This window comes from Monodon monoceros, unplaced genomic scaffold, assembly GCF_005190385.1.
Source record: "Monodon monoceros isolate NGI ecotype Baffin Bay Population unplaced genomic scaffold, NGI_Narwhal_1 Super_Scaffold_19, whole genome shotgun sequence".
Taxonomy (NCBI): Eukaryota; Metazoa; Chordata; class Mammalia; order Artiodactyla; family Monodontidae; genus Monodon; species Monodon monoceros.
Genome location: NW_021703775.1, coordinates 77012478 through 77027515, shown reverse-complemented (window position 1 = coordinate 77027515; position 15038 = coordinate 77012478). Strand labels below are relative to the sequence as shown.

At 39.6% G+C, this 15038-nt stretch overlaps 1 protein-coding gene across 2 annotated transcripts in view; it reads right to left on the bottom strand.

Moving 5' to 3' along the window:
* Positions 1-13453, bottom strand: part of NBAS (neuroblastoma amplified sequence) — a 339068-nt gene extending 325615 nt beyond the window's left edge. Inside the window, exons 1-6 of one of the 2 annotated variants that reach the window (XM_029231716.1) lie at positions 13319-13453; positions 11924-11978; positions 10322-10358; positions 7487-7564; positions 7086-7133; positions 2517-2560 (exon numbers count right to left, since the gene is read on the bottom strand). In XM_029231716.1, coding sequence (XP_029087549.1) covers positions 2517-2560; positions 7086-7133; positions 7487-7564; positions 10322-10358; positions 11924-11978; positions 13319-13435 — 379 coding nt within the window. In that variant the 5' untranslated portion in view covers positions 13436-13453. The remainder of the gene's footprint in view (positions 1-2516; positions 2561-7085; positions 7134-7486; positions 7565-10321; positions 10359-11923; positions 11979-13318) is intronic. The other variant, XM_029231717.1, reaches the window with a different exon arrangement.
* Positions 13454-15038: the final 1585 nt, after the last annotated feature.

Here is a 15038-nt window from a genome sequence, read left to right as displayed (position 1 = left end):
CTTGAGAGAATTCTCAATGAAGAATGATCAATTTGACAAGCAGGGTAAAGTATTGATAAGTGAAGGGCATATAGAAGAAAACCCTGTCAGGAGACTGTTGTAAGAAACCAAATAAAAAAAAATGTTAAGAGCCTGAACCAGGGCTGTGATGGCTGAAGTGCACAAGCAGGAAGCAAGAGCCATTTAAACAGATTCCCAGGATGTGGTGAAGTTAAGATAAGGTGAGGCTTCTCCACTGTGTCACTCAGTGTAAGTGCAAAGAATTATTTCTCTCTCTCTCCCCTGATGGACTATAAACCCTTAAATCTAGGTAACCTATGTCTTATTCCTCATTGTAAACAGATTGCCTAGCATAATAGTGTCTGGCATATGGTGGCAACTAAATAAATATTTGTCCAAGTAAGAAAGAAGGGAGAGAAGGAAAAAGAAGAGAAACTGTCTAGATTTTTGGCTTGGTACAGATAATGGTACCACTGACCAGAGTACTGAGGGAACAGGGTTCTCCAAGTAACAGAACAGAAGGAACAGATTTTAAGAAGGGGAGGTAAATTTATATAAATATGTAGGAAATTTCACATTTGCTTTTAAGTGACAATATACACTATACGTAAAGCTAACTCCATAAGAACTCTATTACTAGTTTATCCACTAGTATATGTGGAATTGTATAAGAATAACGATTCTGACATACTAATAGAATTAATATCACCACTTATATGGGACTGAAAACATTTTTAAAATATTTGATTTTTAATCTTCTGAACACATCTGGACAGCTGAGAATGAGAAAAATGAGAAGGAAACTGGCCCTAGGCCACTAATGTTGCATTTGACCAGGAACTTAAGACCAACCAGCCAGGGGGAATCTTCTGTCTTACCACCATTTTGTAGATTTCAAAGCTACCAATGCCTCCCTTCTCCTTGCTCTTTCACTGTTGATTACTTATTCTACCCTAATGCTGCTTTAAGATAAAATATGTATACTATGTTCTTCCAAGTAAATGAGGAAAGGTCCATGGAAAGCACTAAATGCAGTGCCTGGCACACAGGAAGGACATGACAAGTGGTTGTGTCATCACCACAATGACTATGATTATCATCATGATGATTCCTACAACTACTCCACTGTTAAAGTAACACAAGGTCAGACAAATGGAACTGGAGGTCCTGTAAACAAAACATAAGTAATAGATGCATTTACCTAACAGTACCCACTTAATTGTTTTCCTCCCATATGGTTCTCCTACCTTTTCATACACGGCTCCCACAGATCAAAACACTCCCCCCTCTTCTCCTACCTTCTACTCATTCTTAAGGCTGCTTTCCAAAAGTCACTTTTTCTCAACAATCTCATCTCACACCCCTGGTTAAACTCTCACTCTGCTCTGTATTTTTCCTTCATCAGACTTATCAAAGTCTGTAAGTATATAGCTGAGGGTCTACATGCCTCGTGAGGTAAGTGGCCATGCCTTTTTGCTCACAATCATACCCCTAGGACCCAGGAAAATGGTTCACATACATAAATGATACTCAGTAAATTTTTGCTGAATCGTATATCAAACAATGATCAAATCCAAGATTACTTTTACTAGTCTATAACTGACCAACTCCTAACATATCTACAAATTATTTTCTGCATTGAATTCAAAATACAAATACTTTATCCCAAAACTGGCTTAGACTTTTGTAAAACAGTTTCAATTTCAAATCTCTCCAAAATTCAGATCTTAAAGCAAAACATTTACAGAACAGAAATCAGTTAAGATGCTTTAAAATTATTTTAATAAAGTCATAATAATCCTTGTCAATAAACAGTATCTATTCTGACTTTTAAGAAATATTAACTGCTGGGACTTCCCTGATGACTCAGAGGTTGAGAATCCGCCTGCCGATGCAGGGGACATGGGTTCAATCCCTGGTCCGGGAGGATCCCACACGCCGTGGAGCAACTAAACCCGTGTGCCACAACTACTGAGCCTGTGCTCTGGAGCCCACGAGTCACAACTACTGAAGCCCACACACCACAACTACTGAGCCCACGTGCTGCAAGTACTGAAGCCCGCACGCCTAGAACCCATGCTCTGCAACAAGAGAACCCACCACAAGAAGCCCGGGCACCACAACAAAGAGTAGCCCCCGCGCAACACAACTAGAGAAAGCCCACGTGCAGCAACGAAGACCCAACGCAGCCAAAATAAATAAATAGATAGATAAATAAATAAATGAGGATTTTTTTTTTTTTTTTTGCGGTATGCGGGCTTCTCACTGTTGTGGCCTCTCCCGTTGCGGAGCACAGGCTCCGGATGCGCAGGCTCAGCGGCCATGGCTCACAGGCCCAGACGCTCCACGGCATGTGGGGTCTTCCCGGACCGGGGCACGAACCCACGTCCCCTGCATCGGCAGGCGGACTCTCAACCACTGCGCCACCAGGGAAGCCCAATAAATGAGTTTAAAAAAAAAAATTAACTGCTGCAGATTTGAATTTTTCATTTTTTGACTATTTTGGAAACTCTTACCTTGACATTTCCCAATAATAGATGTAAAATCATCTTTTGCAGACCTGCAAAATATATGTAAAATTAAGACAACAGTTTTGCCATAACAACACTACTGTGTAGTACTATGAGACATCATGAACACTTACAGACCAGACAACTTCTCTAGACAACACTAAATCATTCCTTCTCTCATATGGATGGTTTTGTGCCTCAAGTAAGACCCTTTCATTGGTGACAATGTTTTCTTCCAACCTTCTTATTTCACTAGGAACATAGCTACATTAGGAATCTAGTGATACAAGCATAACTGATTTTAAGCACAGTCTTTTAATACAATAGAGATGCCTGGACCCTATCCGCAAAGGCTCTGATGCAGTAAATCCGGGACAGGGCCCAGAGGCACAAATATTTTTTTAAAGCTCCACAGATTGATCCTGGTTAAGAACCACTGGTCTGTATCATATTGCAGAGTTTAATCACTTAGGGAGAAAAGTCTTCTTTTAACAAGTCAAATAGCTTTAACAAGTGACCATATTTATATTAGCGACCTACTTAATATCTGTGATATTGAAATATATACTAAAGTATTCTAATTATTGTATCTTCAAAAATGAAAACTGGTAAACCTTCTAGAAAAGAATTTAGTAATAATTATCCAAAACTTTAATGTCCATAGTATTTGATGTAGCAGTTTAAGTTCTACAAAGTTATCCCTAGGAAGTAATTACAGATACACACAGATATCAAGGCAACTAATGCAGCCTAAGTTATGAAAGAGAAAAACACAGCCAGTATGAAGAGATTAATTATTAGATTTTACTATATATAATCAATGAAATATTATGCTATTACGATACGTGACATGGAAAGATGCTGACAATATCTTAATTTTCAAAAGTTATCAAGAAAAAGGTATCAAATAGAATGTAGAGCATCATCTACATATATATATGTAGTATATATCTATCTATATATTTTTTTTTACACACACAGAAAAGTGTCAGAGAACATACACCAAAATGCTGACAGTAGACAACTTTGGACAGTAAAATTTGCTGTTCTTCTTTCATAATTACTTAACTGTATTTTCTAATATTTGTAAAATAACTAAGCATTACCTTTAAAACAAACTTTACAGACTCTTTAAGATTTTTAGCCATTTATTAAAATATTATAACAAAATCCAGTTACAAATATGGAAATAAATTTCCTCAAGAAATTGGACTATTAGGCCTCTATGTGGACTAGAGCAGAAAGGACATGATCTCTGAAGTGAACTTGACCTGATTTCAGCTCTCTTGTGTAACCTGGACAAAATATTCAACATGATTTCATTTTCCTTTCAATAACACAGGATAAGTAACAGCAACTTCACAGCTTTGGGAAAAGATTAAATGAGACATTACATATAAATTAGCATGAACTAGACCAAAGTAAATGTTCATTACTTTCATCCTTAATATAATCACAAATAATAGTTTGCTCTTTTTGCTGGAAAAGGGGCGGGAGGGAGGGAGACATAAATTTGTTTTGTCGAAATTTCACAGAATGTATTCACTTAAGATAGATGAGCAAACTGGGGGGAAGGAGGTGCCTTCTTTATAAGAGTCCCCTATTTTAATGCTTTTTGTTGTATTCTGTGATGGTTTCTAATTAGTTCCCATATTTGTAACATATTACTTCACTATCTAGGAATAAAAGAAACATATATTAACCACTGATAATCCATAACCACCACCAAATTACAAATTAAAGTAGCAATTCACAAGTCATTTTTCACCCATGTGAGCGCCACACACAAGCAGGCTAAGTGTGCCATATTAGAGCAAGCTATTAGAGTCATTTGCCACTCACTACAGAACTAAAGTTGGGGAACAGCAGCTCTAGTCCTATCCTGCAAAAGGCAGAGCTGTCTCCTAAACTAAAGTGTGTTTCAGCTTTGCATGTTTTCCACAAAAACCATTTCACATTTATAACTGCTTTCTAACATTGAATAATAACCCCAGATACTGTAATTATCTTTCATTTTCTAGTCCAATCAACAAATATTTACTGAATACTGGGTGCCCACTACTATTACTTCTGGAGCCAACTTGGATTGTATGTGCTCTTCACTGTGGTAGAGAAGACACATACAGAGAAGAGAGAACAAACGTCTTAAATATTATTCAGGCACAGCCACTATTCATAGCATTGACTTCGGGGATCTACCTTGCCCTTTTTCTTTGCTCACCATCCCACATCTTTGCTCAAAAACACTTCCTTTCAGGTTACTGCAAAGTAAGTGTGGGTGTCTATTTTCAACAAAATCAACTGAGTGCCAACTCCGAGTAAGTCGGCAGGCTTGCCCTGTAATGCCCTCCCAGCATCCGCTTCCCCGTCCCACTTGCAAACACACCACTTACTCATTAAACATAAACTAAGCACCTATTACATCCAAGGAAATATACAAGTGCTAGGAAAAAAGGACAGCCCATGCCTCCCAGGAACACACAGTATAATGGAGCTGTAGACTTCAAATCCCATCCCTTGAGTTTCAAGCAAATGGCACCCCTGGAGCTGTGCAAAGCAATGGCCCTAAATATACCGGGGGAAATCCACATATAAGCATATGGGCATAGATGGCTAAAAGACATGATCAAAAGGTAGCATAGATGTGTAGATAAGAGCATGAACAATGAAGCTACGATGGCTGATTTCAAATCCTTGGGCAAGTTATTTAACCACATTGCGCCAGATTCCTTATTTCTGAAATAGGGAATAGTTACACCTACCTCACTGGCCTTCTGCAAGGGTTGAGTTACACACGGAACACACAATGGTCGATGTTAAAAAGAACAACGAACACAGTGGTGCCCAACATTGTTAGCATTACCTTATCATTAAGTATAATAAATGTGTTAATTATTATAGCAACATAAAGGATCAGCACCTAACCAATGAGGGGAAGGGGGATCCACTGGGAATGAGTTCCTGTAAGGCTTCCTGAGAGAGCTGACTCTTCACCATACCAGAGTCTTTGAATATAATAAGTTACAAAGCTTTTTTGCAAATTACCGACCAGATGAGTAAGACCTTGATGAGCGTCACTTCTGTTGCCCAGAAATCTTCCCTCACCACTTAATCTCAAATGCATGAGTGAATTCCTAAAGAGCTGGATATATGTATAAGTTTTATAAATATAATTTTACACACTAGCAATCCAGTAGCAAATGCTCTTATAAAAGCAAACAATTATTTTTGCTTTCCCTCACAGTCTTTATTAACAAGTTCCAGAAACCCTTTGTCCAACTCTCCTTCACAAGCCTAAATATCAATCCCATCCCCACATGCATATTCCAACCTTAACACCTAAAATCATTCCATTAATGTTCTCATTTCATGGGAAGAAGATGGAAATTTTGATTACTATCTGCTGTTCATAAAGAAGTCACAGATGAGCACGTTTCTCCAAAAAAACAAACACGTGACATCATTGCAGCAAATGGAGTAGGAAATGCTAGCCCATTTCTATGAACAGTATCAGTTCAAACACTGTGCCACCTGATGCTCACTTGTTGCTCTTAGAGAAAAGGGCCCTGCCTATTAAAGCCATGCCAGATGAAGAAATGAAGTTCTGAAAGGCTGTCATTATTGCCAATCATTTCTATCCTGACAGTCTTAAGAAGGATTACAGAGCCTCCCAATCTGAAGTCGGTGCCCCAATGGGGGCAAACCCTCTTGTCTACTCTCCCAAAAGTTGAGGGGTCCAGTTCCATTTGGATAAATGGAAAAAGAAATTTCACAAGCAGAAAGCTAAAACCAGTGTGCTAACAACTGAATGCTCATTAATACTCGTTTTACTCAATAATAAAGTAGTAGAAAAAACTTTTGACCGGTATCTAGGCAACCTGAAATTTCCGCCTCAGTGCTTATCTTTTGAGACTCAAGAGTTAGGGCTTCCCTAAAGACAGGAGTAGCCCCCACTTTCAGAGATGCAACACATTTGGCTTCCTGCTGATAATTTCCCAGAAAATCAACTAGTTTTCCTAAATTAGTTGCTATTGTTGCTATTCCTTTCACAACTGATATACTACTTAAAAATGAAGTACATGGAAAGCCCAGCTTAGAGACTTCTTCTAGATGTGTGTAATGCCACTGATGTCTCAAGAGGACAGAGAGTATCACTGGTCTCCAGTAACATGAAGCCTTAGTGTTTCGCAAACCCAGATTCCATCTACAGCTTTCTGCCAACAAGTAAAGCAACCTCTATTTTTTGTATACCTTCCTGGGCATCTGCTTAGCTGTCTTAGCAGTAACTGGTCGAGCAAGAGTGATTTTCAGAGTTCTGGAAGATACGTCTTTGTCTACTGAGAAAGTAAAATTTCTCAGGAGACAGCAGAGTGACCTGGGGAAGTAGAAGCCATACTCTGAGAAAGCATCCTTCATCCTTCAATTGGCACAAGTTGGCGCCTGACACCTTACAAAATTACGTGAGTTACTAATAAAATTCCTTTAAGCATACCCCCTTTAAAAATCTTAGTTCTCATAAATTAGGTAAAACTTTTCTCAAGGGAAATTTTGAATATGAACAATAGTAACAGTTACCTGATCTCCACACACTGATCTTGAACAGCAGCCAAAAGCTTCCCATTGCTTTCATGGGAGAGAAAGAGAAACAAATTCCTATGTGAGTGTTTGCAGCCGTCTTCACCACAGATGGAATCATTTTAAGAAATTAAAATCATTTTCAAATTTGTTCATATCTTTAATTATCCAACTTTTTGACTTTATAATTAGATGAGTATATAGATATAAAAAGCAAACAAAATAATTCAGTACAGTTGAATTAACACATTTAAACAATACTAATCATATGGGGCACAGGGAATTTATATACAACAAAAATCGAGACTGCAAGCCGTAAGGACCCCAAAGTTAAGATCCATGATGGAATTTACATGGTTGCCCAGGCAGAGGAACATTATGTGAATTTTATGCATTCTTACCTTGCAAGTACCGAATGCCAGTTCACCTGTTTATTAACCAAACGAACCAGTCCCTCAGGGAGCAGAAAAGGTGCAGGGCTGAAACCACAACACATCAGCTAACGTAACATCTAATCACGGAAACCACGTACAAGTAGGTAAACATTATAAATAACATATAGATCTATGGCAAGCGATAAGGATTTTTTTCCATTAGAATATAAAAACTGAATACTGGCAGACCCAAAACCAAAACTTACTAATTGGACATCTGAAACTTGACCACATACATTTCTCTATTTCCCAAAAAACCTGGTGATGTGTTCAATGAAATAAATTTTTTATTTTTTCTAAGGAGAAGATACTGAGGGTGCCAGTAACATAGCAGAATGAGCTTATAAGAAACCCCTCCTTGGGAGGGAGGGAGATGCAAGAGATATGGGAACATATGTATAACTGATTCACTTTGTTATAAAGCAGAAACTAACACACCATTGTAAAGCAACTATACTCCAATAAAGATGTTAAAAAAAAATTCTAAGAAATGTTTGACATCTTTGCAAAAAAGAAAAGAAAAAAAAAAAAAAGAAACCCCTCCTGCAATGCACACCTAGAAATTCTGGCTCAACTCTAACGAAAACATATTCTAATGTACAGCTAAACTCACAAGAAAGAAATCTCCAAGAACTACAAATGCAAAGAGAACTGAAAGTCAGGATTGGGTACAGGACAAAGAGAGAAACAGAACTCAAAATGAGAGTTAACACCTGGGAGAGGAAATGAGCTGTGGGCCACAGGAAGGACAGCAGCTGGAGGTGAGACTCCTGCAAAGGCCAGGACTCTCAAATGGCAGTGCTACCAGAGAAGGGAGAACTAGACAAACGTCACCACAGGCCCAGGGAGACCTTCCAGAATCTCATCTCCACCTGGAATTCTGGTCTGTGGGGGGATGGGAATGAAACCTATGAAAAAATCAAAACCCCAAGCTTTTACTGAATGCAAGGCTGGACTGCGATTTCACTTTACTCACGTGACACAAGATGCCCAGGCATAAGCTCACGATAGCATCATTCACAAAATATATAAGGAAATGATCCACCATACGTGAATCAGGAGATAAATTAGAGGAGTAACACATGAAGAAATCAAGAAAATAGGTGGAAAAGAAGCAGAAAGAAAATAATTTGACTGGGGGGGGTGGGGACAGGAAAATGAAAAAAAATAATAAAAACACAAAATAGGATAAAAAATATTAGTAATTTACATTCAGTATATTCATGTTCATTTTTAAAACATAAAATATTTAATGCCATCAGATAGTTACAGAAATAATAAAGATGAAACATGCAGGTGAATGATACAATCAACATGAGAATGATAACTCCCTCTGGAGGGGAAGGGTGGGGAAAGGTTGGGCAGAGTGTGGGGAGAGGACTTGAGCTGTAACATCTTGCATACAAAGAAAAACAGGGCTATCTGAAGCAAACATGGCAGAACAGCAACAACTGCTTTAATTCAGATGTGGACAGAAATCGTAACAGGTTTATTATATTATTGTCTATAATTCTCAGTCTGTTTATAGTATTTCATGATTGAAAGAAAAAAACTTGAAAAGAAAAAGCCTCTTGAAAGAAATATTGGCCCCGAAAACTTTTAGGTACAATTACCATAAACTCAAGAGCAAAAAACTCAACTACAAAAAAAAAAAAAAAACTCAACTACAAGCTTTTTGAAAGAAACATACCACAGGGAAGACGAGATAATCACCTCATGGTGTGCTCACTGATGGTCTGTACACTGATCAACGTGGCCAATGCAAGGAAAGGGACTTCTTGGGAGAAACATACCTCCTGATGCCTGATCTTAAGGTGCTTACACATTGGGCAAGGCTTGTATCAGAGGGAGCACTTGGAAGTCCTCCTTCTTAACAAATAACAAAAGGACTTACTGTCAAGGAGTGACCCAAACAGATGTATCTTCTGCCATCCCTTTCCACGGGTGCTCAGCACTAGCAAGTGTAGCCCGGTGACACCAGGAAAAACAGCCTACCTCTTACACTCCCCTCCCCACCTCTACCCTCTCCCTCACTCAGTTCTCTATCACACCCCACACCCCCAAAAATAAGATAAAATTCAGTAAGAAATTTAATTTATGCACGCACACACACACACACACACACACACACACACAGAGTAAAAGCAGAAAAGCACTGGAGCTAACCTCAGAGAAGAGCCAAAGGTCCCTTTTATAGAACTAGAACTCTATTATCTCTGGAGCTTTTAAGATTAGATGTCCTTGAGTAAAAGGCAATCTGTGGTAAATTAATTCTATAAAACAATTCCTACACATGCATCTTGGTCAGAATAATCATTTCACTGTTCCTTTTAAAGGTGAATATTAGCGCCAGGCCTAAAAACACACTTAACATTCAAAAGACTTAAGAAGTTCCCAAGAACTGAAACCTAAAGAACCTTCTCTGATGCATAGCAACTGAATGAATATTAACCACAAGAGTCGATACAACAATAAGAACAAAAAGGTTTTTAAAAAGATACACAAGCACAGATCCATCATGTGGGCATTTAAGATAAGGCTGGGAACACTGAGAGAAAGTAGAAATTGCTATGAGATATTCCTAATAATGACTAAGGGATCAAAAAGTACCCTACTTTTACTGAGAGATCTTGTCAGGGTAGGCCAAATGTTTGAAAGGTCTATCTTATAAATTGGGTTCACCTGAATGTCAGTGTCCATATCACAATCTGGGATTCAATTCTGAAAACTTAAATCATAAATACAAATAATATTGTTTGTATTTGCTGTTCATACTGTTTCTCTGAAGAATTCATGACTCACCTGTACCAGATATATTGGCTTAAAAATAATAAACGATCTGTAATAAAAAGAAACAGCAAAGCCAAATATGAATGAGCTATTCTTTAGGAATCATTTTCAATTTTAGATTTATTGATAATAAACCTGAAATATACTGTAGACTGAGTCATCACAAAACAAAACAAAACATGGAGAATACAACTCTTGACAAGAATAAATATAATCTAATATACACTATAACTTTTACATCATATATTGATTTATATTAAGTCCCAAGTTTGTGTTATTCAAAGAACTTTGAAGTATTTCCTAACAGTACAACAAGTAAAAGTGGTTTGAGATGCTAAATTTCTCCTAACAGGCTTTAATAAAACCATGGAGTAGAAGTCATAGTAATCACCCATTAAAACCTAAGTATTTGTATAAAGGTTAAGATACCATTTTACACTTTACAGCGAAGACTTAAAAAATAATAATATTGCCTAAAATGGGGAAGTCCATGGGAAACAAAATCTCTAACACACTATGGACAAGCAATGTTTTATATGATTCCATTTAAAATGTAATCATGTGTGAACCTGTGTACATGGTTATGTATGTATCAATAGCAAAAGGTCTGAAGGATAAGAGATTATCTCCAGGTGGTAAAATGAGGAATTATTTATTCTAATTTGTGGTTGTCTATATTCTCTAAACTTTGTACATTACTTGTGTACATTTCCTAAATTTTTAAAATTTCACATTTGTGATAATGAAAATTGAACATGCTAGTACTTCTTGTAATAGAAGATAAAACTATTTTATCTTTATCAAAAGATAAAATTAGAGTTAATTTCAAGTACTCAACTCCTTTGAAACTGAACCTTCTCTTTATAAGTAGCTGAAATTCCCCAGTATAATAAGGATGGGCTTTGGATCCAGAAAGAAATGTAGTCAATCCAAATGCATGACCTTGGGCAAGTTTCCTCATCTAAAAACATAAATTGCTAACACACCTACCTTGTTGGTCTGGTAAAGGATTGCATCAATAAATACACATAAAGCCCTCGTAACACCAGCTTAATCGGCTAGTGCTCAATACTTTCTCAGATCTCGTGAGCTCATACATAAAGTCTGTCGGGAGTTAAACATTCGCCCTGGTTAATCAAATTTGTAATTTGAGTAACTCTAAACAGATGTATCTGAAACATCATGTAAAACACTTAAAACGGTCTGTCACTCTCTTTTCACCGTCGATGTCCGTAGATTCTCTGAGTGGGTTTGATTTTCTTCATTTCTTCCAGAACACATCCATAATGGTTAAACTCAGGCCATACTTTAAGCCGCATTAAAAATGTATGTGTGTAAACATATGCATACATATGTATATATACACACATATGTATATTTATAGACATATCATATATATCATATATGTATATATGCATTTTTTATAAAATAAAGCTTACATAACATTTATGCTATTCATTTTTAATCAGGCTCTACATTAAAACTCAGAAGAACACATTTCAAATCCCTAAACTTCCTAAAACAGCAGTTATGAATAGAAAAAAATAAGAATGAGAAAAAAATTATCGGCTAACTGTATCATTATATGTAGAAAAATAAATATGCTATACTTACCCCTAATTGCTTTTGTGATGATAAAGGATGCACCATGTTTCCGGTTGCCTCTAGGCTGCAAATGGAAAAACAAACACATTTGAGAATTTTCTAGTAATACTTATACAATAAGTTATATTTCTTTGCTAATACTCAGAGTACTGGGTATAAGTTACCAGTATTTAAAAACTACTCATAGGGACTTCCCTGGTGGTCCAGTGAGTAAGACTCCGCGCTCTCAATGCAGGGGACCCAGTTTCAATCCCTGGTCGACCGCATGCATGCTGCACCTAACAGTCTGCATGCCACAACTAATACCTGGCACAGCCTAAATAAATAAATTTTAAAAAAAACAAACTACTTACAGATAGAAACAAAGCAAAGAGAAGCAGGAGAATGAGTACTTTCTCCAGTAAAGAAACTCAGAAAAGACCTTGTAAATAAGAATTCATATGGGCTGGGCTCCATGATCTTTAGAGAAAGTCCTTTCCGATCTTCCTGCATGTTCTGAGCCAAAAGCAGTGACTGGCACACGTTAGGGACTCATAAAATAGCTGCTGAATAAATGTGGATTCCTGGTTCTTACTCTTCATTCTGTGCCTGGGAGGTCCTCTCTACGAAACTAATAACTCCAAGGTCCAGATTACCAACCTCTACGACCCCTTTTTAACAGAGAACCCAAAGCCGGGTCCGTAGCTCATAAATCTTCACTCCCCAAGGCATTTTGCTCACACCGCTATTACGGCGCATATTACGGTAGGCGATGAAAAACGTTTACTCCACTGTCTTCCCTCTAGACTGCAAATACCACGAAAGCTATTCACCTCTGTAAGCCCAGCGCCTGGCACAGTGTCTGGAACACGGACGCACACACACATACACTCATTAAATGCTTATATACTGAAATACACAAGAACCGGCGCAATTCAGGCCCAAGTAGGAGCAAAGGTTTGATGCCGCGCTCCACGACAGCCCAGCAGATGCTGAGATGGACTGTAGTGTCCTGGAAAATCCTCCCGCTTCAGACGAGGATCAGCCTTGCCCAGCCCTAGCCGGCCCGCGGGAAGGGACCACCAAGAGTCTAGATATGAGAAGGACCCTCGAATCCAACGCTGTGCCTCCCCTCCAAGTAGGAGCAGTGAAACAAAACCAGCGTGGGGAGGTACATGCCTCAGGGACCGAGGTTCCGCCCCCCGACATCCTAATTTGGAGCCCAGGAGGAATCCCAGGAAATTCCACTTGGGGGACCCAGACCCTCGCTAGCCCACGGTACCGTTGCCAGGGCGACCGCATAAGCGGCGGAGTCCTGTTCCCCCGCCCACCCAGCTCCACTCTCCTACGTGGTTACTGCAACGTGGCTCTGCCGGGTCAGCGCCCGCACCAAGCTGGCTTCAGCCCTGGAGAGGCCTGGTTCACCTGTACTTCTGTCTCCGGGGGCCACTCGGTATTGACCAACAGGTCATAGAGAATCGTCTCCTCCTCGCCCTCCGCAGTGCCTGGATTCACAGCCGCCGCTGACTCGGAGGCCGCCATGTTTGACCGGACCAGAGCAGCTGAAGGCGGGCCCAGAGCAGCTGAGGGCGGGCCCCTACGGCATCCCGCAAGGGACAAGCTTCCCTGGCCGCTCCGCTTTTGTTTCACGGGGAAGGGGGTGGACTTAACAGGGCGTAGAAGGGAAATGCTGCGTTAACCCTTGTGTGAATAGGTGGGACAATGCCTATTAATTGTCTGCGCTTCTACTTAGTCCTGGTCCCGCGTCACTCCCTGTTTATTAATTGCGTGAGGTCAGCCAAGTCTGAACCTCTCCTATCCAGTCAGCTTCTATAAAACAAAAGTGATAGACCATATCCCTGACATCTAGCATTTATGTATTCGTTGCCTACAGATAGAAAGAGGGCAAACAGCGGTTTTTAAATAAACACCAAAAAGTTATCCAGTGCAACAGGCTGAACTAATGAAAGGTATCAGGGGAATTCCCTGGGTGGTCCAGTGGTTAGGGGTCGGCGCTTTCACTGCTGTGGGCCTGCGGTTCAATCCCTGGTTGGGGAACTAAGATCCCCGAAAGCTGCAAGGCAGAGCCAAAAAAAGTAAAAAAATTTAAATTAAAAAAAAAATGGTATCAGAAGAATGATGCTATAGGAGTTCAGAAAAGGCAACGAAGGCCGGAGGGTCTAGAGGGGCTTCCTGGAGGAAGTGGAGCGTATCCTGGGTCTTTAACAACAGATAGAATTCGAATCAAGTGGAGAGGGTTTGGTGAGAGCCTTTCAAGTAGGGGGAAATGGGGTGAGCAAAGACAGAGGCAGAAATATCTAGTTGAAAGTGCAGGCAGCTGACTAGAACCCAAGTCCAGAAAGAGTGTGGGGCAATAAAGTGGAAATAATAGGTTGAGGACCTACCTGGAGGTCTAGTCTCATTTGTTCATTCATTGATTCATTCCTTCATTCAACAGGTGCCTCTCTGTGGAAAGCCCTGCCCTGTAAGCAGAGCCTATTGCAACCTGAATGAATACACAGTGTCCAGGGAATTAGCACTGTGTCACATTCAAAAGAAACACAAATACTGAAGATATCTTGCAGGAGTTGTATTGTGTAATATCCATCAAGATGTATCAGGCAGAGGTGCAATTAAAACCCTCCTCTGGGAAGCCTAGGCCTCCTGTGTCTCCCAAAGTTAAATGACCTCAAAGCAAGCCTGCATCCCCTGCCTGCTCCCGCTTCCTCCCTCACTTCATCTCCCGCTCCACGGCCACCTTCAGCCACGCTGGCCTTGCTGCTTCTGAACACACCAGACGCACATCCTCTTCAAGCACTTGGCAAGGGCTGTTCCCTCTCCTTGGAAGAGGGAACAGCCCTCTTCTACCAGATATTTGCCTCTCTCCCTCATCTCCAAGTTTTTGCTCAAATGTCGTCTTCTCTCTGAAGCCTACCCTGACCGCTCATTTTAAATTTGTAACCACCTTCCCTGAACTCCAGCCCTCCAGATCTCCCTTACCCACTCTACATTCTTTTCATAACACTTGTCATTACCCAAAATGCTATATAATTTATATTTTATTACATTTGTTTATTGTCTGTCCCCTTTCACTTTCACTCTGCTCTGCTAGAACAGAGTGCTCTACTGTATACATATAGATGCT